General features: G+C 36.7%; 2 protein-coding genes across 7 annotated transcripts; both read right to left on the minus strand.

Annotated features, from left to right (window-relative positions):
• Positions 1 to 1,968: 1,968 nt before the first annotated feature.
• On the minus strand, positions 1,969 to 14,814 carry bcl2l13 (BCL2 like 13). 6 transcript variants are annotated; one of them, XM_026287512.1, is made up of 7 exons: positions 14,700 to 14,814; positions 13,513 to 13,681; positions 10,983 to 11,084; positions 10,731 to 10,887; positions 10,386 to 10,452; positions 10,130 to 10,258; positions 1,969 to 4,274 (listed from the first exon to the last, which is right to left on the minus strand). In XM_026287512.1, the coding sequence occupies exons 2-7, from the start codon at positions 13,634 to 13,636 to the stop codon at positions 3,429 to 3,431; spliced, it is 1,425 nt and encodes a 474-aa protein (XP_026143297.1). In that variant the 5' UTR covers positions 13,637 to 13,681; positions 14,700 to 14,814; the 3' UTR covers positions 1,969 to 3,428. The 6 variants fall into 6 exon arrangements, with proteins under 6 accessions (XP_026143297.1, XP_026143298.1, XP_026143296.1 ...); XM_026287513.1 differs by having other exon boundaries at positions 14,630 to 14,741; XM_026287511.1 differs by lacking the exon at positions 14,700 to 14,814 and adding an exon at positions 14,483 to 14,693.
• Positions 14,815 to 16,527: 1,713 nt separating this feature from the next.
• wnt2 (wingless-type MMTV integration site family member 2) lies at positions 16,528 to 24,489 on the minus strand. Its single transcript, XM_026287515.1, has 5 exons — positions 24,130 to 24,489; positions 23,508 to 23,728; positions 21,560 to 21,837; positions 21,151 to 21,415; positions 16,528 to 16,931 (listed from the first exon to the last, which is right to left on the minus strand). The coding sequence occupies exons 1-5, from the start codon at positions 24,210 to 24,212 to the stop codon at positions 16,726 to 16,728; spliced, it is 1,053 nt and encodes a 350-aa protein (XP_026143300.1). The 5' UTR covers positions 24,213 to 24,489; the 3' UTR covers positions 16,528 to 16,725.
• Between the last annotated feature and the right edge of the window lie 1,644 nt (positions 24,490 to 26,133).

Consider the following 26,133-nt stretch of genomic DNA (forward strand, 5'->3'; position numbering starts at 1 on the left):
GCAAAAAGGCTGCCAAAATAGCCAGCTTCAAAGAGAGCTCGTTTATCTTGATGAACAACTAAATCTGCCTACAAATCACAATTATATTGAGAGTGATGATGAAATACAAGCGGATGGACACAGTTTCTCAGTCAGCTACAGAGAACTTCTACATGAATTTCAGAATCAAGTTCAGCCTCAACTACCAGGTATATTATTTCCTCTCTTTTTATTTTTTATTAAAGGTGCTCCTTAAATAATACCAATAAACCAATGATTATTTTCACATTATGGCTGATAGCGGATTATAAATACCTGATATTCTATCTAATTTAAATAAAACTTACATTTTATATATATATATATATATAATTTTTTTTTTTTTGTCAAGCTCACATCATTTGTATGGAAAGAACTTGAAAAAGTGCTAAATATTTCTTGTAATCTAGCACCATACCTTTAAATTAGGGCTAGATAACAACAAAAGTTATCTAAAATATACAAATTGGAAACAAGTGCCCACAATTAAAGGGATAATAAAAAGTCTGTCATAATTTACTTCCCTTAAAGTCTCTCCATAACTGTATGACTGATTTTTCTTTTTGTATTTATTTGGCTGCGGAACACAATAGAAGATATTTTGAAGAAAGTTTCACTCCCATGATTTCAACTATATGGTCAATAAATAGAAGTCAATGGGAACTGAAACTGTTTGCCTACCAACTTTCTTCAGAATATCTTTTGTGTTTCAAAGGAAGTCAGTCATACAGGCTTTGAATGACATGAGGGTGAGTAAATGACAATGCAATTTTTGGGTGGACTGTCACCTTAAATATACAACATTGGCTGAATCACTGATATATTTCACATGCCTAATTATCAGTTACATAAAAAGTACTATATATTTGTCGTTGTCTGTGTCTATTAATGCAGCTTAATGTATCTCTCCACCTCAGTCAATGCTGAAGAGGCTCAGGCAGCGAGGGAAATGGCTGCAGAGTTGATCAGAATTGCAGACCTGCTTGAGCAAAGCGTCCTGTCCCAAGCTGCTGAAAGTTTGACCAAGAAACTATACAGATCGCAAGAGCAGGTGAGACAAACTTTTACTGTACTGCAAACTATCTAATTATAAATATACACTAATGGTTGCTCCTTCAAACTGGAAACACCATTTACAATATTCCTTAAATGTTCACAGTTGTGGGGCAGACATCTGTCTGATGGAGTGCAGGGCTTACTTCACCAGGTGGCAGGTGCCAGTGAGTTCAAGAAGGAACTTGTGGAGATGGCCTTCACTTTTGTGCTTATGAAGACTGTTTGTGAACATGTGCCTCAATATTTGTTTGGTCTTTACAGCTCAGTTGTGCAGTATTTCTTACCACACAGATCCTGATGAGCTCTTTGTTCCAGTTACTCATTTATGGAATCTGCATATATGTATATAGATAATAAATGAAACATTTGAAATCTTTGCCTGTAAACACAAATGTATGTTTTGCTTAAAGTGATAGTCAAGATTGAAATGCTAGCATTACCTTATGGGTTATTTTTTTCTGTAAACGTTTCCTTTTCTTCTATGTATTTCCTTGTAATACTGTCTGCGATTAACTTGTTTTTTGGCACTTTGGCCACGTTAAGTTTTATGGTCTTGTTAGGCATTTGTTTCTTTCTTTAACTGCCGTGGGAAAATAATATCCGGATTAAACCGGAAACTATGCATTAAACCAAATTTCTGAAAAAAATGTATGCTTTCTCGATCTTCTCTGATAACTTTTTGATCTTCAATCTCCTAATATCTTCTCATTTAGTCTGTAAAGGATATCACATGATCAACCGTCACTTTTGTATTACAACAAATCTGACTCATATCAGTACAAAATAGAGGAAGCAAACTTAATTTCTATTTTAGTTGCATGTGTTTTTTTTTTTTCTGTAAAAATGTTTCTTCAAGATAAAATTCATGCTTAAATCAGGACACAAACATCAAGGTTAACCCTTGATGGAATACAGTTTTATTTCACAGCTTTTGTCAATCTGTGATACAAAAAACCTCACTTGCAAAAAAAAAAAAATTGTACTTTCTCTGACATGAGGTTGTCAACCACTGACAAAAAAAACAGGTGGATCCCGCCTTTGTGTGTGACTTCTGCTTATGTTTTCTGTTGTTTTGAATAGCAGGGTCTCTTTTGGATAGGCACACAACAGGGAAAAGAGGGTGACAAGGCTGTGCTGTGCAGGCCTTTTTATCTTAAAGACAAACAACAGCACAAGGTACAGGCAAGGTGTTAAATCAGAAACAGAGAAGACAGTAAGTACTAAGTTTGAGGAGAAAGAAAAACTGCAAAGGACCGATGACAGATCTTTGTGGTGCATTAGACATTTAAGAGACATTCTGGTCCCCCAAACCTGAAGTCAGCACTTGATTTGAACAACAGACAGATAATGTTACCTAACAGCAAATCACTTTTTAATCTAGAATTACAAAACCCATTTGGATTTTTATAAATCATAGTGGTTTAAGTTTAATGTTTCATCATATTTTCATTTTAAAATTTTATTGAAATTGCTTCTGACCCAGAAGTAGGGGCATTTAATTACAAAATGCATACTTAGAAACATCATATTAGAAAACTAAATTACTTTTCATCTAGCATTATATTATGGTTCCTGACGTTGAGATAAATTCAGTCAACTGTGCCCTGTCGCCGTGGCACTATTGACTGTGCTGGTGTAGTATTTAAGTTTCTACAAACACGTTTTGCATCTAACAGAACAAATGTTCACATTATAGTGAATTGGTGTACATCAAGAATCGACAAACACTTGATGTTAAAATGTATCAGTCAAAGTGAAGGGGTTTTCCACTTGAGACTGTGACCTAGGCTTCAACTTGTAACTTTTAAAAGGGGGAATTCAAAGGATTCATGCAAGCCTAATTTATTCAAAATATATACTAAATATGGTTAATATGAATGTCTAAATGTCTTTGTTTTTGGTTGTTGCGAGTAATCTTGTACCAGTACTGATATATTTTGGGAGGATATCAGTCACACAATCCATCTGAAGAGCACAGCCTATAAAGATTTGCACTTTAATATTTCATGTCTGATAAGATAAAATCAAAATCATGAACTCGCAAAAGCTTGTTTAAAAATCAAACCTAACTCATTAAATCACCAGGAACCTAGGTCACAGCATAGTGAACCAATCACTACTATGTTTACTAATACATCACAAAAGAAACCTGACTTCACCTGTAGGTTCATCTCCAGTCATAAAGCTGGACTAAGCCAACAAATAAAAGCAACAAGAACAAAAAGAATATTAATAAATTGGTATGACACATAAGAGTAGTTTTCCCATAAATTGCAGCTTGTGGCGTCACTGTGACCCACAGGGCTTCCGTTGGGGAAAGAGATACAGTGAGGTCATGGACAGTCACAGAATTTCTACTTCTTCCTGTAGGCCAGCGCTCCAAAAGCCAATACTGCAGCGACGGCCACCAGGGCAGCACCACCATATAGCAGCACAGGGAGGTCAGAGGACTCGGGCTGTGGCGCTGACTTCATCTGCACCTCTGGAGAGGTCGGGACAGGGTGGTCGTGGGCCTTCAGATCCACCTCTTGAAGAATCTCCTGCTCTTGGGTTGCTTGGACCCCCTCGGGTTCTAGATCAGGTGGGGGAGATGATTGTGGCTCCACAGGAGCTGGAACAGGCTGAGACTGAAGTTCAGGCTCAGGCACGGGGAACGAGGCAGCAGGGGCGGCTGGGTGCTCTTGCTCTGAGGATGGAGGTGGAGGGATCTCTTCCACAGTCAGCTCAGTTGCGGTTTGCACTAGCTCTGCGGTTAGTGCTTCTTCTTGGACAGCAGCAAGTTCGCTTTCACTGCCCAGCACACTAAGTACGCTACTCTGCAGCTCCCCTTCCTCCACCGTCTCCCCACCTTCTTCTAGAAGTTCAGCATCTTCACGCTCCACGTGGACAATGTCAGAGTTCGAGGAGTTGTTCTCGCTTTGCTCCTCGACTAACGCCACTCCTTCGGCGCTGTCCAGACTCTTGGCGTCTTCTGGGTCCATCATGCCAACCTGCGCCCAAGACTCGTGTCCTGTCAGAGACACAGGAAGACTCTCTGTCTGCCAGGAAGGTGGCTCACTGCTATCTCCAAGTGTCAGTAATGAAGCAGGAGGGCTCAGCTGATCCGAGGCCTGTTCAGCTGACAGGATATAGATGTCGTTACTGTCCTCGGCTATGAACACACCAGGGTCCTCAGCTTCATCCAAGCTGAACACAGTGCCCTGTAATATAAGGAGTGGAAAATCAATCAGTTTTTTTTTTAATTTTTTTATTCTAATTACCAATATTCTATTATTTCTATTCTAATCTATTCTTCTATAAATGAGAAATGTTTCAATGAAGGACTCGCTGTCCTGCAAAGTTTTTTTTTTTTTTTGTATTTTCAAGCAATCCAGGAGAGATTGATTAGGTGCTTCAGGTGGGTTTGATTAAACTGAAGAATAGGGGGTCTCCGGGAGCTGAGTTGAAGATCTCTGACGTAGAACAACGGTTTTGGCAAGGTTTGAGTCATGAGAACATATGTTTTGGGTTTCATTTTAAAACTGTGGTAAGTTAATGTACGCAGTTCCTTTCTTTGGAAACTCCAATTATCTAATCTCTTTCCCACCACAACAAAAACATGTAATATGTTTGTTTTTAACTGTGTGCGTTACTTTATATGGGCTTCATGGTTGTGTCTACAAACCATTTTTAAGGAGATCAACAGCTTCGATTCAACTAACCTTCACAAATAAATGTGCAATAAATTGATCAAAATTAACAGAGTAAAGATATCACTCTGACAATGGCTACTTAAAATTTATATTTGCAATCACAGGAATATTAGTTTAATCAAAACGCAAAAAAATCATACCAACCTAATACTTTTGAAAAGTAGTATAACTTGCTCAAATAAAATGCATGTAAAATAAAGTTAAACACAGTGTATATAATATAATGTGTGTATCTATATATAATATATATATGTTGACACACACACACACACAAATACACTGACTTTCAAATAATACAATTATTGCGGTATGTTCTTTAGTACAGTAAACAGAATTTACCATTTCTTTTGCCACTCAGTAGAGTGTGAGAGTAATACAGCTATAATAATACATTCTCTCTACTTCACAGTTGACAAAAGATCAACTTTAAAATGCAAAGTATCAATGATGGACAGCTATTAACTAAATATGATGTTAGATTATAGTAGCTACATTTTAGTGTATTTCGCAGATGCTTTTATTCAGTTCTCCTGGTTCTTGTGTAAAAGCTGTTATAATGACTACAGACAGATCAGCAAGTCGAGTAAAAAAAAAAAAAAGTGTTGACTGGTCCTTATTTTCTGAAAATTACTTGATAGAAGCTTCTTCTTTACAAATACACAAAGACAGACCTGAGGGCAACATTCAAAATAAGTCTTCAAGACCTCAACAGGAAGTGTTTTAACCCACTCTCTATCTTTATTCACTGTACGGTCCCTCCTATATAGTTATGATTATATCTTCCTCTGTCACCCACACAACCACATCACTATACAGCTGTGCCAACTAGGTCAAGCATGCAAAACCAGCCCATTTGAATTTAAACTCATTGTCTGTAAATATGTCAGTTTGTGCTCATTTGCATTAAGCAAACCTAATATACTGCCCCTTGCTTACTCATCTTAAAAGGACAGCATTCTGCCACCTATGCCTTTTTTGCTCTTTTAGATTTCAGGAATTCACTACAGTGCATGTGCATCTAGTTTCATGTAATATTTATGTTTTATATATATGTTATATGTAATCCTGTCTCACACGAATGCTTTCAAAAACACATAAGAGCCCAGCTTCTGGATTAACCTCTAATGGCAGATTACATCACATTAAGCCATCTCAAGAATCTTTGCTGTGCCAACAGATAGAGAACCATACGCACACAACCAGTATGTGAAAGTGAATCATATATAGATAACCACTGAGTGTCTCCTAAAAAAAAAAACAACTAGGCCTAAATAGATTTATAACTTTAGAGAGTTTCCAAAGACACCTGAAAACTGAAACCAAAGAAATAATCATTTATGAAGACAAATTACATTTTCTGAAATCTGCATGGTAAACACAACAACAGGTTATGTCAGTAAAGACAAAAGTTTCGGGTTGAGATTATACTTGGTACTCGTTTACTTAACATAAATAAAAGCATTAATTTCCCCAAAAAATAAAATAAAATAAAAAATTGTACCAGCCCCAAATCTTGGAACGATAGTGTATAATAAATGATATGCTGTGTAGCACTACACATATTATGCTTGATTTACAGATGCATTCCCGCATAATTCTAATGAAAGTAATACTGAAAATTATTTGTGGCAAGACACCTATTTATATGCATGTGATGTCATCACAGAAAGATAGATGGATTGAGTTGACATTATTATTTCCATTTGCTCTCAAAATCTTTTTAAAGCAGATTAAATAAACGCAAGAAAAAAAATACTGTGAAATCCAAGCTTTCTAGGCTCCAAAGACTCGAGCATTAACCAGTATGGTTATGAAGTAAACTTAAAATAACAAAAATCCTATGTACATAGTCCAAATTGACAATACCTTTTTGAGACGGTGGCGTAAGATAGATGTTTCCTGCAAGATTAGGCTTGCTTTCCTATCCAGAGACTGTCTAAAATGAAGTTGTGCTGTAAGGCGTGTTCTCTCAGGTGAGTTTTGGGTGCCTGTACACCACTCCACCCTAAGTACATGTACCCACCCTCGCCTAAAGACAAAAACTCACGTATGCTGGCCAAACTCAAATGCTTTCGCATTCAAACATTAAATATTAAAGATAGGATGGGGTACAGAGCATAGAACCAGTCGAGGGGTAACCAATTGGTAATAATGTGCTACTTAAAAGTAAGTGAACTGTGTGTACTAAACATTGGACAGTACCTGTTCAATAAAGTGGGGGTCAATTATTTTGTTTTCTCCTATGCTCACTGAGGCTGCATTTTTTATAAAATATACAGTACAACAGTAATATTGTGAAATATTTTACAATTTAACTAATTTTTGTTAAAAATTGTAGGAACAACATTTATTTGAAATAGAGACCATTTGTCACATCATAAATGTCTTTACTGTCACTTTTGAGCAATTGGTAAATAAAAGTATTAATTAAAAAAAAAAAAAAAAATCGTACTGATCCCAAACTATTGAATGGTAATGTGCATAAATGTCAATGCTGATACATTCTGTAACCTTACAACATTTAACACAATTGTAAGGAAGTTTCTACTGTTATATTATCAAAGAAACATATTGTCTGTTGAGGGTGGACCACACCTGTACATTTCCACATACTGTACCAGTATCCTGTGAATGCTGAATTGTGTACTGATAAGACAACCAGTTTGCCCACTGCATCATGCAACCTACTGGTGAGAACTCTCCACATAAACCTGCTCATTCATAAATAGAGCATCAGCTTGACAGATAATGGGTTGACATTTCCTCCTTTTTTAATATCTAAACATATCCTAAATTTACTTAAGCAAATACTTTATATTATTAAACTACATTCAAACCAACTTCGTATACTTGGGTGAAAGATTCTTCAGGATCTCCTGACCTATAGGATGTCAAGCATACAGGTCACCATCTCAACTAGCACTGTGAATAGTTTGGAGGCATTCAAACTGGGACAGCCTTGCTCCAGCTGATTCATAGGAGGATTTATCAGGTTTATTTCTGTTCTTCATCTCTGGAGTGTGTGGGGGTGGCGTATGGCCTCTGTTTGTGTGATGAGAGCAGCAAATCGCCTGTAAAATGTCGTTACGTAAGAAGCCGGGCTGTGAGATGTACCGGGTGATGCGACCTGATGTGGCTCGAGCTCCGCTCTCAGCATCTACTGATATACAGACGGGGCACACTGCTTTGGTAGCGGTTTGTCTGTACCAGTACAACAGGAGTCAAATTACATCACATCAAGCCATCTCAAGAACCTTTGTTGTGCCATGTGACCCTGAAGGTCAACTCGGTGTTACGTACAGAACAGATAGACAGACAGGAAGGGGATAAAGGGGTGGTGCAACTCACAAGACAAAATGTCTCACACGTCCCACACACCAGGTTTCTGTTACCTCTACTGAATGCTTTCCCTTGACCTACAGGAGTTTGTCATGATCAGAGCAGACAGCATGATTCAGCGGGAACATGTCATCAGACTCCTTCTCATTCACGTCACTGGCTTTGGGTCTCATTCATTAAATTATTTTCTGTATAAATGTGCATTAAAACCATGCAAACATGAATTGTCACACTATACGGATTCAACAATTTATGCATGAATGCTTTAGCTAACAATTAATTGTCATGTTTCACAAATGAGGCCTATTTTATTGTTCTATTCCCTAACAATTATTGTGTTTTGCAAAGGTGCAAAAAATGAATGATCACCCAAAATACACTTATATTCAGCTAAAAGCAGAACTGAGCAAACCGAGTCACTCAAACTGCAGTCATTTCTACACTAAAACAGGTTAAATATTAAATGATTTACAGACTGGAGATTTAAACCTTGTGAGTGTCCTTGTGTTAGCCATTTTATTATCCATTCACAACAGCCATTACGTGATGGAGAGCAAGAAAGAGGTCAAAAGGACCTAAATCCAGAACATTTAAATTGTTTTGTGCAAATGGACCACAAGAGAATCTCATCTGTTCCAGACACCTAGAAGAAAGCAGCTGTCCTACCTGCCTTTGTTCGTCTCAAACATGCGCAGAACTCCAGCAGTGACCACAAGGAAATGAAGTGAATGAGTGGCAAAGAGAAAGTATAGACCGGATAAAGGTTGCTGTCAGAGTAATTGGGCTGGAACTGCTAAACAGGAGCTGGGTTTGTTTGCACACGGTCTTCTCCTTCTGTCAGACTCCTCCCAGCTGCATTCAAACTCTCACAGATGCTTATCCCATATCATCTATGCCAAAGCTCTCTCTTCATCACTGGAATGTGGTCCTGTACCGAGCGGCAGAATGAAACAATGGTGTCCCCTCCTCCCTGTGTCAGTGTCAACGGTGCACTAATTAAATTAATCCTTCTGACTGAGTTCTTCAGCTCGCACACAGAACGCATGAACGGAGTCTTTCATACAGACGGCCCTCATCTGAGATACAGTGTGACCTAAATAGACCTTCCTCATGCTATACGACATCATCAGAGAGAGATGAAGAGCTGTTCAAACATTTGCATGAGGGTATGATAGCCTTCCCAAATGAACTACTTGAGTTCGAACTATCAAATGATATAAACTAACATTTTGATAAGATGAATGGGAATGAGTGTGCACATTATGCAAAACATTAAGCTGAAGAGTACTTCTTTATTATGACCATAAACAAATATGCTCGTCATGATCACGATGACTTGACAGAACCATCATAAAGTTAGCATGTCCATAAAAGTGAAAAGGTACGTGTTGATGAAACACCAGTAAAGATATCTTGACCATCACGTGGCTACATAATGCATTTAAATACAAAAAGAAAAATCACGAACACAGCTCTGGCTCCCTCTCCTGACAGGAGTCTTGAAAACACAGTCAATGACCATTCCTTCCAAGCTGTGCCTTTTAACGGACCTGAACCTCTTTAAGGCAGGGGACAGGACTTACTAGGAGGCCCTCAGGAGGAATTAATATGCATATCATTAATAAAAAGTTAAAATAATCTAACTTGAAAAAAATACAAGATATCATATTATTTTTTTCTTTTTCCTCTCAATAACTAGTGTCTCCCAGTTTCACTTTATAAATGAGATTGTAGTAGAAACAGTGGAGAAAATATCCTGATTTGTGTCGGACAATAGGGACCTTTCAGTAAAAAAGGTCAAGAACCACTGCTTTAAGGGACACCCAGTTAGACACTCACATACTTTCATGTGCTTCATAAGTTGCTAACAGGTTGCAGAGACATTTATTTATCATTGAGTAATGTGCATTAATTCTGTGACACACAACATAGTCTGCATTACTAATAGAAAAAAGTGATATGGAAACAAACCGGCTATAACATACAGATCCACCCACATCACCCATCAAATAGAAGTCACTCACCCATCCTCCCTGTTCAATGATGAAGTCTGCTTGCGACTCCTCAAGGTAACGCAAACCATAATGCAGCAGAGTTTCCAGTGGCTGCCCCTCATTCTGCAGGGCTTGTAACAATACTAAGGGTACCAACACCTAAACAGTGTAACACAATGACAAAATAAAGAAAATGAAGGACAGAGACATTCACGATTCAGTGAAACTCTCCAGTTGTCTTCTGGGTGCTTGGTGTGCACCTATTTGCTGAGGTTTTTTGGATTACCTTGCTCCATCCTCCTTGAGAGGACACCTCCTCCACCGCCGCTCTGAAGCGCTCAAAGTCCAAATCACTGCATGAGAGGCACTTATATTAGGAAGATTTCTCTGCATTAATTAGAATTTGCTTATTCTTCAGAAAAACATCAGTATGACATATGTTCCCAGATTTAGTCAATATTTAAGCTAAATGTCAATTATGAGCTCATTGGAAGCCAACTTATAATAACTGTATGTGCAAGCTGTTTACACAACACATTTTTCTGGCAAAGACCTCTGCCAAGTACATTATTAAATCTTTTTAACAACTACTGAAATCGTCCAGGAATTTTCCCTGGATATTTAAAAGGACCTGTTCAGAAGCGTGTGAGTGGCGGAGGACAGGTGTGTGTCCAGGTCCCGTGAGACACGGTCCCCAAGCACTGCTAGGCTGTCTTCTATGGAGCTTTCTGGATTGGCTGGACTGAACACTGGGGATGTGAGCTGATCAAAACCAGTCCTGGAAAAAGCTGAGCAGAAAAAGAGGCAGGTGACTTAAACTATGATCCAGATTTCAGATTTATTTTATCACGAAAATACAGTATAATAACAAGAAACACCCTACAGGCCGCAATTTCCTCTTCAAGCTGCTTCATTTCATTCTCAATCTGCTTCTTCAGGCTGCTATTCCGCTCTCTTTCCACTTCCAGTGTAGAATGGCTCTCTCCTGCATAGAATCATAACACAGAAAAAAAAGTTTTTATATATATATATATATAAAACTGTATGCGAATAATTATAATTTCTCATTTAATTTGATGTAATCATTTACCTGGTCAAGTGTGAACAAAATACCCTATTTAGTACTTTATTTATTTTTTAAGAAAATAAGAGTTTACTTACTATTAATTTGTAAATCTATACAGACAAAATGACTAACGCAAGCTACAATAACAGCTGGAATTCTAGGCCCTTTTGGAGCTAAAATATTTTTTTACTACATTACTTCATTTGAAATAACCTTGATTAAAAAAAAAACAATTAAAAACAAATCATACATTTTATAAACAAAACGTGAAAGCATTATAACATTTTCATCAGCTCCTGAAATATTTTGCTTATCTTAAGTCCTAAATTCTTGTTTATTTGAACCTTGATGCAAATATATTTAGCCATCACCAGCCAGAAAACTCCAGGTATTAAAATCTTTAGCTGAATAATTTTCTACATTAAAATTTTTCTAATGACCAGTATATTCTGCACACAACAGATTGACAACACAGAGTCAAACTCAGCACTTTTGAACAAAGTCAAAACATATCATGCGCTCCAGATAGTATATGTAAATAGCAACAACAACAAAAAATTAATTCTGGTTTATTTATTTTTTATCATATATTAAGGGTTCAATATATCATATCCACTCTTTCTATTTTATATTGTAATATGTTATTAGAAACAATTCAGTAATACAGTGGCTGTAATACAACTGGCTTTTTCTGTGGTTCCTTAAACCATTGCGTGGCTATTCATTCATACACTGATGAATTATTTAGTGTTTGAGCAAGGGCCAGGCTTTCAGCTCTCTCAACCTCACAGACCCAGTGATTGTCTACAAAAAGAAGTGTTAGAGAGGGAAAGAAACTGATTTAGAGAAAGTGTGTATAAAATGGCTGTGAAGCATACAAAACCTTTTACAATATTACAAAAGTTGACTGGAGCTCACAATGACTTTTGCCAGGCCGGGCCAGTCTTTAGTCAGTTTTGTTCAGGCTGAGCTTTGCTCTGAACAGTGGCATGTGAACAAGCCAACGTTGATCGCATCTGACAGTCTGTCAGAGTGCAGAGCGGGTCGAGTGGAAAGAGGGATCAGAAGCTACTTTCAAAGCTGACTGAATGAAAACCAGAGCAGGACATTCCTCATTGAACTGCTGATATGCCCAAGGCTCCAAAATGTCCAACAGACAGCTTAAGCCCATACCATCCTCTGTAATAAAGTCAACAAGACTAACTGTCAATGACAAACTCTTTGTGTGCGTTGCATTCACTTCTAAACTCCACAAGGACTAAATAAAGAAAAATGAAAATGACAATATTCATGAGAATCCGCCTTACAACTTCTCCTCTAAACAAAATGCCATGGACAGTTTGAAGCACAAAACATATAAATGAACAGATAAACAGAACCGAATTTGCCAACTGTATATGGACTGTGACATAAATATAGACAAAACAGGCACTGAGGGATTTGTTAATGCATTACTTGCAATACCTGCATGCATTTTTCAATCAAAGTACACTGGTTATGGCACTCTGTATACAGTACTTTGAGTTATAGTCCATGTTCAAGGGCAAAATGGAGATTACTGGAGCAGGAATGTGACCTCAGTAACTGTAGACAAACCCTACTAGAGACTGAAACTGCAATGGTGCTCTGTCTGCAAAGAGGCTCAAGGGAAAGTCTAAGAAGTGTTAAAGCAGCAGGAAAGAACTGTTGCTGTAGTGACTTGAGTTTTATTTTATCTTCTTTTTCCCACAATACCTAGATTGTTTTCTACTATTATGTTTACTTGCTCTGTATATAGCTTACCATTTGATGCATATTGCATGTATTTTACACAGTTAACAGCATCCAGAATAATCACTAAGCTGACTATCTACATAGCACAGTGAATATGTGTACAATGGTGTATGTAACTTTTATATGGCTGACAATGAAAGGGATGTTATATTCCAAATTTTAATTTCCTTAAGAAATAGACAAGAATTCTGTCGGACAAGAATGCACTTGAACATCATGAAATAATAATCTTGACATTAGAACTGGCAAGTGACTTTTGTAAAAACACATCTTAACGCTAAGCCATTTACAGAGTCGAGAGAAAATATTTTTAATTCATCTTTTTAAAACTTCTACACTTTTTCATCAGTGTCATTAGTTCTGCAGGAATTTTGTATTGCATAAAACAGAAAATGTGCTTTCTTGCCTCACTATGCTTGCATTACAATATATAACCGTTTGCTGTTTTCCTGCATAAGCGAGACAAGCGTACCATTGAATGTTTTTTCATTGTTTTGAGATTAAATTAAACTCCTTATGATTCTTGGCAGGCAGGCAGTTTGTGCATACTGAATTTTTGGATGTGAGTTCTTACCCTCCGCTGTCTCTGAGGGTCTTGATCTTGACGGCGGGAGCAGGCCGAGGTAGCTGAGGATGACATACTTTGTCTCATAGTGAAATCCTTCAGGCACTGTGGCAGAGGAGCCAGAATCAGCCATTGACTCTCAGGGACATGCACGAACAAATGACAGTGTTCACAAGTCCTAGAACAAATAAACACTTTATAAGTTAGTCGTACAATTTGGGGAACTTCTGGCATCTGCTCCACTAAGAAAAATAAAAGCTGTAAGTATATTAACATGAACCATATTATTATAACCTTAAGACAATGACTTTAAACTAAAGAGGGCTAAAAATATGGAAGGGAGAACAATAGTGACTGACAGCCTCAGTCACCATTTACATTTATTGCAACATTTATTTCCATACAATGAAGTGACTGAGGTTGCCATTCAGCCTAAAATTCCCAGCATGAGTAAATGATGACAGAAGTTTTATTGTGGTAATCTATGTCTTGTATGTGAGCTGCCAGTCTGAAAACAGAACTAAAATAACTAAAACGGTTACGTAAGATCACTTCACAAAACCACTTGACTGATATGTGAATTCTTTCCATGCATGCAACACTGCAATACACCCAACTCTAACACTGCTCAAGTTTGTCTCTTGACCAGTTAAAAACTGGACAGTTCCTATAACACTACAGCGCTCATTTCTCTTGGCAAATGTCCTGAAAGTGACGTGAGATACGTGCACTAACGAAGTCCACAACATTTAATAGAACATGGTGGTCAATGTAACGCACGCGGACACCCACTCCCACTGAACCTGTCTGCGAGCTCGCCACACCTACTCACGTGCCAGAGCAACCGGCTATAGTCGCTAAAGTTGAAACATAACCTGTTAGTGTCACTCATAACATACCATGTTATCATGCTGCGACTTAACTTGAATGGGTCGTACCTCTGCGCCAGTGATAATTTGTTCGGTCATAGGGTGCTCACCCGGTCTCTTTCAGTTAACTATAAAACAGCTTTGTCTGTGGGATGGCTAACTGTTTAAACGTGCGCTTGCGTGCTGCCCATGCTGCGCGTGTGCGGGAGAATGAAGCCAAGCGCGCTGATCCGCCTCGACTGTACTCCGGCTGCTACTTTGACACGGGACGCGGAAACGAGAAGGTCAAGGATAGAGTGGCCAACAGAGAGATGGATACTTCCTTACCCGTTACGGTTTACTTCCAGTTCCGTTAACAGTTCTCGGACGAACGCACGAGAATGATTCATATATGAGTCGGTTCTTTTTGGTGAATCACGCATCGCGATTAGTTCGATTCATGAACAAATGACTCTTATGAACCTGTTCTTTTCGAATCTCTCGAATCAACACACGCCCCCTTACGAAAATCTACAAAATTTTTATTATAGTAAAACTGTTGTAACCTTTTTGTTGTTTCACAGCAGTTTTACCACAAATACCATGTTTAAACTAATGTTAGTGTAGCATATGGTTGTATAGCTTTTTTTGTAGTACAACCATGGTTAATTTTCGTAAGGGCTGAACTGTTATTGCTTACTTATTTTAGATTAAAATACATTCATTAAATATTAAGGTAATAATTTAACTTTCTACCAGGGACTTCTTGTTTTATTATACGACAACATAAATAGGGTTGTACTGTAATCAGCGGCTGAAAAATGAACGTTCAAATTTAAAATAAGCTTAATATTTTTAAAAATATTATTAAGTACTAATACTGAATTGCACTGCCTATAAAAAAAAAATCTATAAAAGTTAGTCGAGAACACTTTTCTTGTTATGTTGTAGGTTTTTAAATATGATGCAAGGCAGCAAGGGTGTACAGAAGATTAAGAAATCAACGTTTTAATCTTCAGAAAAAGACTTTCTCTTACTAGCCAAAAACAAATTAAGATTTATTAAATAAAAACATCTGAATCGTACGCATTTATATTAAATCTAATATAGCCTATGCCCCAGATGCAACCATAATGCAATCCAGTCGTGTGTGCACATGGCATTTAATTGGATTTGCTGCCCTCAAATGGTGCAAGACCTGAACATGCATTTGTAATTTTTTACTCAAAAGTCAACTGAAACACTTTAACATTTTTTTTTAATTTACCAGCATATCAAGTTCACAAATACAAAATTCCATTCCATATCAAACAAAGAAAATAACATATAGATTATTTAAATGGTTAGGTTATTACGTAAATACTTATGCAAAATATATTACATTATAAATTCAACATTTTAAATGCATCAGTATACAATGTAATAATTATATAATATAAATCACTTTTAAGGGATTATATTTTTAAATAATTTTATAATACACATTCATGTATTGAAGCAATTTCCTTTGTACATTGTTGGGGCAGAATACATGATCATTTTCTTTTTAAGTTTCTAGCAATCGATTGTTAAAGTTTGAAGGGGAAAATTATTTATAATGGTCTTTACTGATTAAGAGGGTTTTATGTTTATCATTTTCTTGTACTGTTTTGCTAATAATTTTAGGCTAGGGAGAGAGCAGGTATTTGAAATGTCCTGAGGGTGTCAGCACTGAGCCAATGAAACTTTTTTTTCTCTTTTGGTCAGGGCAGCAGAGGTTTTTTTTTTTTTGGTCCTATTTCCTTGTTTGTTTTCATTTATTTTCATGGTTCATTGTTTGATTCACCTCCACCTGTATAAATATTGCACAATAACAATAATATGTCTAATATAATCTGTGTCTTATTTGGAGCCCCTAAGGAATGAATCATAAAGGAAAATATCTACTTGCCTTTCTGAATATCCTTTAGACACAAAAAGTGTTTTCCAAAATAATTGTTTACTCAGTCTAGTCATTAATTGTTTGTACCACAGTTAGTTTCAGATCTTTACTGCAAAACAGGACAACAAACTTCTACAGACAACTATTTGACATAACATACATGTTTTATTTTAAATTACATAGAGTTTGTATTTACAGTTCAAAATATGAAATACATTAAAGATAAACATTCTTATGTTCCAAAGCTGTAATAAATATGTGTGTTATGATGGGGGGGGGGGGGGGGGCAGTAAGTAAAGATGGTTAAACTACTCGAGACTTGAAAGAGTTGTGATACAAGTTGTTGATCATTTGTGTTTGATCTCATTTGCAACAGAAAAGCACTGTACAATGTCAAAGGTTTGAGATGGGATCTCTACTCAGGAGGGTAACTGAAGTGCAGGAGTGGTGGGGTCATGACTGGGTTTTGCAGGTGTGCACATCTACATCCTCTTGGCAGTCCCTGCAGTGAACAGCACAACACCAGTGGAACTTGCATTCACACTTGGTGGTGCGGCTCACACGTGACGTGTCATAGCCCCGCCCACAACACATGACCTCACAGCTGTCAGCCCCACTGGACGTACGGTTGCACACTCGCCCACCCGTGCCCACAGAACCTACAATAAAGCAAAAAACTAAGTGAGACATCACAGGATTTAGTGAGATAAAACATGAACGGCTACATCAAAAATGTTCAAGGCATAAATCCTCACTGTTTTTTATGCTCCTGGGCACTGATGACATATACTAAAGTGTACCAAAGTAACCTAAAGGACAAAGTATGCCATTTAACTAGACAACATGAGGAGGTTTGGCTTGCAATAAAAAAACAAAAAAAACAAACTTGCAATAATCTCAAAAGCATCAGTAAAACTGTGTTGAAACCTACAAAACAATTAGCAATATTTTGCATTGCATGTCAATCAGTTCTACAGTTACATTATAGCTGTATAACTTCCAGCTTTTTGAAGTGTTAATTTGTGAAGTAACAACACTTTTTGTTCAGACCAAAACAAAATAAAATAAAATCATTGAAGAAAAAAGTTTTGTTTTTTTTAAATCACACCAGTCAAGCGCAATAATGTTTTTTCTCCAAGTTTACACACAACAACATTTTTTTTTTTTTTAGTTTTTGAGTATTTTTGTCCCATTTTCACTCAAAATATGAAAACTAGATACATTTAGTTGAAAAGCAAAATTGTGTAGCATATCGAGACCTGTGCTTTCCCAAAATCATATTAAGATTATGTACACAATTTTGGAATTTGATGTATACATTGAAATTGTTTTACCATACTTATTATTAATGTAATATTAATTTTAATATTTAATCTTGTATTTTATATATCTTTAAAATAAATTGATTAATTATATTCAAAATGCTATTTTAGGTTTATTTTTACATTAAATTTAATATCTATGAATAAATAATGTAAAAATAATCTTATTTGAAAAAAATGTAATGCAGCAAATAGATGTATAATGTATAAATCACTTGTAAGAAGTAATCAGTCCAGTAAAAATATAAGCAGGGCAGGTAAAAATTGTTATTGTGCAAAAATAGTTCAACGTTGTATTGCTGAAATCTATGAATTAAGCTAATATTTGAACAAATTCCTGAAGCAAGCAGACCTCGCCTGAATAGTCAGGTGTAGTGTCTGGCAGATGTCTGATAGTGTCCAGACAGCGCTGTCTTGAAGAGGCTGGGTTTGTCGGCACAATGTAAAAGGATGACCGCTTGGTCCTTGGTCAGATGAGGGACTGGTGATAGAAGCTATCAAGCATTGCTCTGGGTCTTCATCACGTACTCATTTCAACGGCTTTAATCTCGACAACCCCTCCCTCTATGAGGCTGACGCGTCGCTGATTGTTGCTGATACAGAAATCGCTAAAGACCTTGTATAAACCCTTGCTTTAATGCTCACAATCTGCACCCTTTCTTTATAAAGATCCCTTCAATGCCAATCAACAATCAGCACTATACAAACAACCATGTTTATTGCTTGTGGTTTAACCAAATTTAAGATGGTTTAATGCAAGAGTTTAAAGTGAGCACACTCTTACAGAGAAAGCCAGAACTGCAAAACACTTCAGTCTACCAGTAGCGCCAGCATTGGTATGTCACCGCCGGTCTATTGAACTCAATTGCGAGTAGTCAGGCATATGTCTGGGCATGACACAGCCACTCCTCCCCACAGCAGTTCATCAGGCTGGTATGCTAGGCTCATATCGTTTACATCATGGGCAGCCTTTACCTGAGCGTGCATCTGCTTATTGAATTAAGATGATAGGGTGCCAAGAGATGAGTTTAACATGTGTGACCATGATGAGAGCTAGTAATGGATTTCACACTTATGCAGTGGAGGTATAGTCTTAGTCTCCTAAAACTGACATCAAACAGACTGCTCGGCCAAGAGAGTTTCTCACAAACCACCGCACTGGAGAGGTCAACACTAAAATATGGTGGTCTCGATTGTTTTTTAAAAATTCCTTTAGAGCTGATGAGAAAAAATAGACCAGATTTGAAAACATCACCAGTATTAAACGTGTAAAAAAATTGTTCAAACAAAATGAAAATTCAGTCATGTTACTTTAAAACTGTATGACTTTCTTTCAGTTTGCTACATCCGAAATCGCTCACTTCCTCATATATTGTAGACGAAAAACAGTTTGTGAAAAGAGAAGTATTTCCATACTTACAGTATTCATAAAATACCTTGATGACTAAATACTTCTGGCAAGATTCGGAAGTGCACATTTGATGGACACTTTACAATCCCATGAGGCCACATGAGAGGATTTGTGAATGCAATGAAGCAAAATGCATAAAGCTGGTAGGTTACTTGACAAAGAAAACACAACGTATGCAGTGTGTCTAATTAAATTCATACTATATAGAACAAACTTTTTGAATGGTTGCGAAGTAATTGCTTGTTCAAAGGAAGTACCCACTCGGAGAGTATGTGATTTCAGTTGCAGGCTCAGTTTTTTTTGTTTTTTTTTGTCCATTTAATGAAATCAACAAGGTCCAATAAGGTCCAGTGTTGTTTTGGCTTAATATTCATTGTATGAACAAAAAACATATATTTTTTAAGTCTTTTGTAATCTGCAGAAAAAAACAACAAGACAAGTTTCATTTTGGATGAATTAGCCATTTTGTCCATATAATAAAAATCAGTGAGTCCCGGTGTTGCTTTGGACTCCATTGACATCCATTGTACGGACAAAAACAGTTTTTGTTTCTTTTTTGTATTCCACAGAAGAAAAAAGTCAAATAGGTTTTGGAATGGCATGACAATTTTCATTTTTGATTGAACTGGCCCTTTAACTATTATACAGTTTTTTTGTCCACATATTAAAAAGTCATTGAGTCCCAGTGTTGTTTTGGACCCCATTGACTTCCATTGTACTGTATAACAGGACAAAAACAGTTTGCATGTCTTTTTTGTATTCTGTAGAAAAAAAAGTCAAATAGGTTTTGGAATGACGTGACAATTTTCATTACTAGCCCTAAAGCTTGTAAGATCATTCTACATTTACATGCTCATAAATGAGCAGTTATACTGACATACAATAAATAATAAATACCTAAAGTGGGTTCGACATACGAACTCAGGGCACTTAAAAGAGACATGACCTACCTCTCTAAATATTCCTGCCAGTTTTAGGCAGAAAATATAGAGGTGCCGCCATGGAAGCCAGTGATTTATAGCATTTGTGCATAGGGATTAAATTTCAGCTCCCGTTCTGCCCACAAAACTGTGGTAATGTGTCTAAACACAGCGTCACCTGATAGCAGGGATCATCTGCAGTCTGACAGGCACCCCCCCCCCCCACTGCTTCCCACATAGGTACACCTGGTGTTATTCAGTACATACACACACACACACACACACAGAAGGTAAAAAGAGATAAACCTCTGCCTTAGGAAGGGAATCTTTACCGGCATTCAGGTTACAGGATTGGGTTATGACTATTGTGTATGTAATAATCAGCTAAATAGCTCACGTCCTCTGATTACAACTGTGTTTGAGGGCAAAGACTAATGCCTGCTGATTTTGAGCTGAGTGTGGGAGTCTTACAGAGTGGAAACACAAACAGTGGGTTATGAAACATGATTGAGTACTATAGCTTTGATTCATCAACTTAATTCACCTCTTGAGGTAATGCAAATAAAGGAAATAAAAATGAAAATTCTGTTCTATTTACTCGTACGTGTATGACTTTCTTTCCGATGAAGAACAAAAAAAGACAATATTTGAAAAGTCAGTGGGCTTCAGTGTTGTTTTGGACCATATATTTAAAAACACAATTGAAACATTGTTTAAAATAGCTTCTTCTTTTTATCTTTTTTTAGGTTAAATTGCCTTTTTCCGCTTAAAGGGATAGTTCACCCAAATATGAGCATTCTGTCATCATTTACTCACCCTTGTGTTGTTCCAAACCTGTATGAGTTTTTTTCTTATGTTGAAAATAAAAGATGATATTTTGAAGAACCAAAAAGTTGTTGGCCCTCATTAATTTTCATAGTATTTCTTTCCTTACTGTGGAAGTCAATGGGGACCATCAACAGTTTGGTTCTTCAAAATTCTTCAAAATATTTTGTGTTCAACATAAAAAAGAGACTCATACAGGTTTGGAACGACATTAGGGTGAGTAAATGATGACAGAATTTTAATTTTTGGGTGAACTACTGTATTCCTTTAAGGTTTCCCCCAGCACACTTATCAGTGTTGTTCTGGACCACATTTACAGATAAAAAAAATTCTTCAAAACATCTAGAAAGCCATGCATTTTGGTGATTTACCCTTTTAAGGTTTCCCACAGCACACTTACCAGACTCATGGTCCCATATACAGTAGTCAGGTGAGTCTTCAAAGTAGACAAGATCATTTTTGGTAGGCCTCTTAAACATCCTGTAGGCACTAGTGAAGCCGGTTCCATACTGGTTCATCACCACCTGAACGGCACTGTTGTACTTTTTGCGGAGATAGTCACCGGTCTGCCTGAAGTCTGCCATGGCTAACCAGCAGGTACGTACATTGCATGAGCCACTGACACCATGACACTTACACTCAAGGTTCATGAAGCGCTTCACCGCCTGTGAATCAAAAAAGAAGACAGGGTCTAGAGTAAACCTCTGACTAGTTTTTCTAAATGCATGAGCCATGCAATGGTCATGGATTATTATTTGTCAAGATTTCATTTCTCATGATGTGTCTCAACAGCTGTTTTTTGTTATTACCTTCCTCCCTGCACGGTTGTTGTGCAAGTTCATGAGCGCCCGTGCATCTCTCTCCTTCCTCTCCTTGGCGTCAATGAAGACCTGAGTGAACTTGATTGCATGGTCTACATGATCGCTGCACCCACCCCAGTCGAAATCTCCCTTAGCATCGCGAGATGAGCCCTTTTTTGCAGGGTCGCAAGAGCAGTTTTCTAGCTCACCCTGACTGCATGCCCTGGTCAAAGTGTAGGCCATACCTGCTGAGGAGATGGCATAGACAAAAGCGGCCTCGCGACTGCCTGAGAAAAAAGTATAAATAGGGATTGGTTTAGTTAAGAAATTTTTAACTGCATATATATACTTTACATGTATTTTACATACATTTTTATACTATTTTAAAATGCATTCAAAAAAGAGCTGGCATGTTAAATAATTTAAATAATAGATTTACATATTATAAAAAACATTTGTGTGTGTGTGTGTGTGTGTATATATATATCATTTAAATATGCACATATATATGTACACACACACACACACACACACACATATATATATATATATATATATATATATATATATATATAGGGATAGGCATTTTTTACATGTACTTTATACATATTTAAGTTAATTTTATTTTGTATATTGCATATATAGTTATAAAAATGATAATAATAATTTATACATACATCATACATATGAAACTTTCTCTTTTGTCATTAAATTCAAAAATATAACTGTCTATATGTTTTTCAGATGAAACTGATCTCATAACCCATTATATAAACACAAGGTTTACATCGGAAAGACATTAAGACGTCTTAATTTTGTGAGCCTAGGTGAAGGTGATTAACGTGGAAAACAATCTGCTATGACTGTATAAAGAGACAGAAGAAAAACAACAGTAACAAGAAATAGTCTGAACAAAAGTTTTAAGCTGCAGTTTTTCACATGTGTACCAAAGATGTTTCCGTTAGGCAGCTTTGTCAGACAGGAGGAGAATACCTGCCACGAAATCCATGCAATTGTTTTAAATTAGTGACCTGACATTGACAATAAGTAGATTCTAACAGTGTCACAGAGAAGTTAGGAGTCTCTCTGGGAGGTCTGAATACCTTAAATCAAGAAGATTAAAGTCAGAGGTTTTACCTAACTTTAATGTGCAGAGCAGCTTAGAGGCCCGGGACACAGAGTTCCTTTGTGGATGTTCCCATTAATATGATTTTACATTAGATGAGAAAATACAGCCAGACACTTACAGTCACAAACCTAAAGTCACAAAACTCCCAATTACACCTAGTTAAAGCATCAAGCTGCTGAGCTATTCTGAATGAACTCACCAGACACAATAATCCAGCCTTTCTTCTCAAAACTGACATCAGTCTTGAACACAATGAAGTGACACTATTGTTACTTATCGATTCAGATTCAGAAAGACATCTTGAGATGATCACAGAACAATATTGGGTTGTTCATGGTTCAAAGATATATGACAATTTTTTTTCCAGGTCTATATTTTAGTTACAAAAAAACTATGACATTTCCTATGAAGAACATGCTTGTGTTTTCTGAATTAAAATAATTTTAATATTTCTTATAGGGTTTAAAGTCATAGTCCATATGTCAAAAATTTCCAGGTGGTGCAACTGTATGGAAATTTGCCAAATATATATATATATATTATTTGTAAACAAGTAAAAATAAATTGTAGCTAGATAGATAGATAGATACTCTTAATAATCAGTACTATATGTTGTAAGTATTTTATAAAAATCAAACCTCATCAATGCATGCACAGTGCTGTACACACAGATGAGCAAAGAAGGGTCGAAAGCACCTAGTTCATCAAGTTATACTTTCTGTAATATGATCTGATATTAGATAAGAATTGCACTGCAGGTTGAGCGCAGAGAACATACTGTATGTGCATACAACCCTTACGACTTGAAACAATACACTTAAGCCTTACTTCGATGCAAAAGCCTTCCAAAAAGATTGTGCTCGCGCGCCATGGTATTGCAGTTCCATCGGTGGTTTCTGAACTGGTGCTGACATTCCCCGATCCAGTTTTTAATTCCAGCTCCAATAGCCTGCATCACCTTGGGATGCTGGCGACACAACTGGCGTTGTTTGTTAATTAAGCCCGGGATGTTGTCGCACATCACTTGCGATCCAAGAGTGCCCATGTACCTGCATAAAAGATGAAAGCACAGGGAATGTGCGATTAAATCTCTTCAAGTCATCATATACACACAACCGCGCACAACACACACACACACACACACACGTGTAGGCCTATATATATATATATATATATATATATATATATATATATATATATATATATGAATAAATCAAATACAAACATTACAGTTAATATATATATATATATATATATATATATATATTAAAGTATAAAAAGTAAAATAAAAATCATCTTAAAGTTTTCAGTGACGAAAAAAAAGCTGTTCCAATAGCTCCAGTCCAATACTTAACGATTTACTTTTACACCATAATCGTAGTCTAAAACACAATTTTTTAAAATCTGATAGCATTTACTAAAATTCGAATAAAGCAAAAACTGTACCCACCACCACGATGCGTCGACCCTTGATGTGAACCAGCAAATTGCCACGGACAGATAAAAACATATTCCACTTGGCAAAAAGTTCATATTACAAATTTTTTTTTGATACACTCATTCGTTCAGGCACTTGTCTTTGGTTTAACAACAAATAAATGAAACAGAGTGCATCGAGTGCTGAGGCGGTTATTTACTCTCCCCAGATCAAAAATCTCTGGAGTGACGCGACGCAAGTGAGTTGAGCGTCAAAGCATCGTGGAGTGTGATGATGTGTAGCGCTGCAGACACAGCCTCATGCTCTTCCTCTCTTCCTCAGTCTGGAGTGGCTGCAGATAGCTGATGATCTCCTATCGGGTTTAAATTGCTTACACAAGGGGTGGGCGCAGTCCTGCCTCAGGAATGAAGTGAAGAAATTAGATGTCTGAAAGTATCTGTTCAGGCTAGCTTGACACCAGCCACAGGTTTGGCTTATTTCCAAAGCAGCGAAAGCAGTGTATTCATATCCTTATAAAGCCCAACACTTTTTTAAAAAAATCATTCTATTTGGCACATATATAATGATAATAATTAAATTATCTAATTCAAAATGTTATTAATATTCAATTAATATAATAATAATAAATAATAGTAAATGTATTTTAATTCAATGATTGGTTTTATTATTGTATTAATATCATTTCTAATCTCCGTAAAATGTCTCGAAATTGTCTTTTCTTATAAAAGAAGGCTTAATTGACTGAAAGAAACAAACATGTTCTGCTCTTGATGATGTGCGTTGAGATCGGATTATCACATTCTTTTGAACTTTTCACGAACTGTTCAATTGTCGCAGAGAATTTCCTCTATCTTTGATCACCAGTTTATGTGAAAGTATTAATATGTCCGCCTTCCCTGTATTGTGAGGTGCTTTTTACCGATGGGAACCAAGATTAGGCCATTAGGAAAACCGGATTCTTCTCGTGATCTCCGTGGAAAAGGCGCAGTCGCGAGAGCGTGGAGAAGACTTGTCATCGGTAATATGATGGAATTTAAATTGGCCTAATTTCATCCTTTTCGAGTCAATAAGGAAAGACTACTTTGAATCCTTTCAGTGGTTTTGAAATATCAGTACCTTAAAAAAAAACAGAGAGGTCTGATGTGGTTTAGATGACCTCGCTGAAAAAAACAACAACAGAACCATAACATACAATTGTAATGGTTTCCATTACAAATACCATTACAAACAGTCACTATTTAACCATTAAAATAGCTCCCGTCACCAATACAAGGTGACCAACTAGTAGAGACCCACAATACCCATTATGACCAGTAAAACCATCAGACTCTTTTTGTGATGGATGGGCTAAGTCCTTCAAAATTGGATTGGTTGGAAAAGGACATACTTGTAACCAGTGTGCTACTTATTCAATGAATTTCAGGACAATCAGAGAGGAGAAAATCTGCAGTTTTATGGGATCTCGATTGGTTGAATAAATGTCCTTTGGCACCCCATCACTGATATATAATTCCTTAAAAAATAAATGCATTTTGTCATGTATAACTATACTAACCTTAGAAACAATAACAGTATTTAAGTTTTGTGGAGATTTTCTCTATAAAGCAAAGTTTGTCTAGCTTATAAGAGCACTCTGCTGTTCTCATAAACACTGCAAAACCATAAGAATAGGCTACATAGAACAGTGTTGGAAAATGTAAAAAAATTATAGATCTCTACAAGATTTAGTTGCTAGACTTCAAGATTTTAACTTGTAGAAACTGTTCGACATTCCCTTTCACACAAGCAATTCCAACATTGTGAAAAATGTTTGAACCTATATCGAACAACATATACTTGACATTGTTAGAGCACACTGGAGGACAGGTTCACGTCTCATCTTGTGAGTCAAATAGCAGAACATATCAATTGAAGTGGTTCTTTTAAATGCATTATATTTGGCCTAACTTTTGACTGCATAATAAATGCATGCAACTACAAGAAACGAAAGAGAGAAGAGCTGCCATTGTTTGTTGC

Source organism: Carassius auratus, chromosome 18 (genome assembly GCF_003368295.1).
Source record: "Carassius auratus strain Wakin chromosome 18, ASM336829v1, whole genome shotgun sequence".
In the NCBI taxonomy this organism is placed as follows: Eukaryota; Metazoa; Chordata; class Actinopteri; order Cypriniformes; family Cyprinidae; genus Carassius; species Carassius auratus.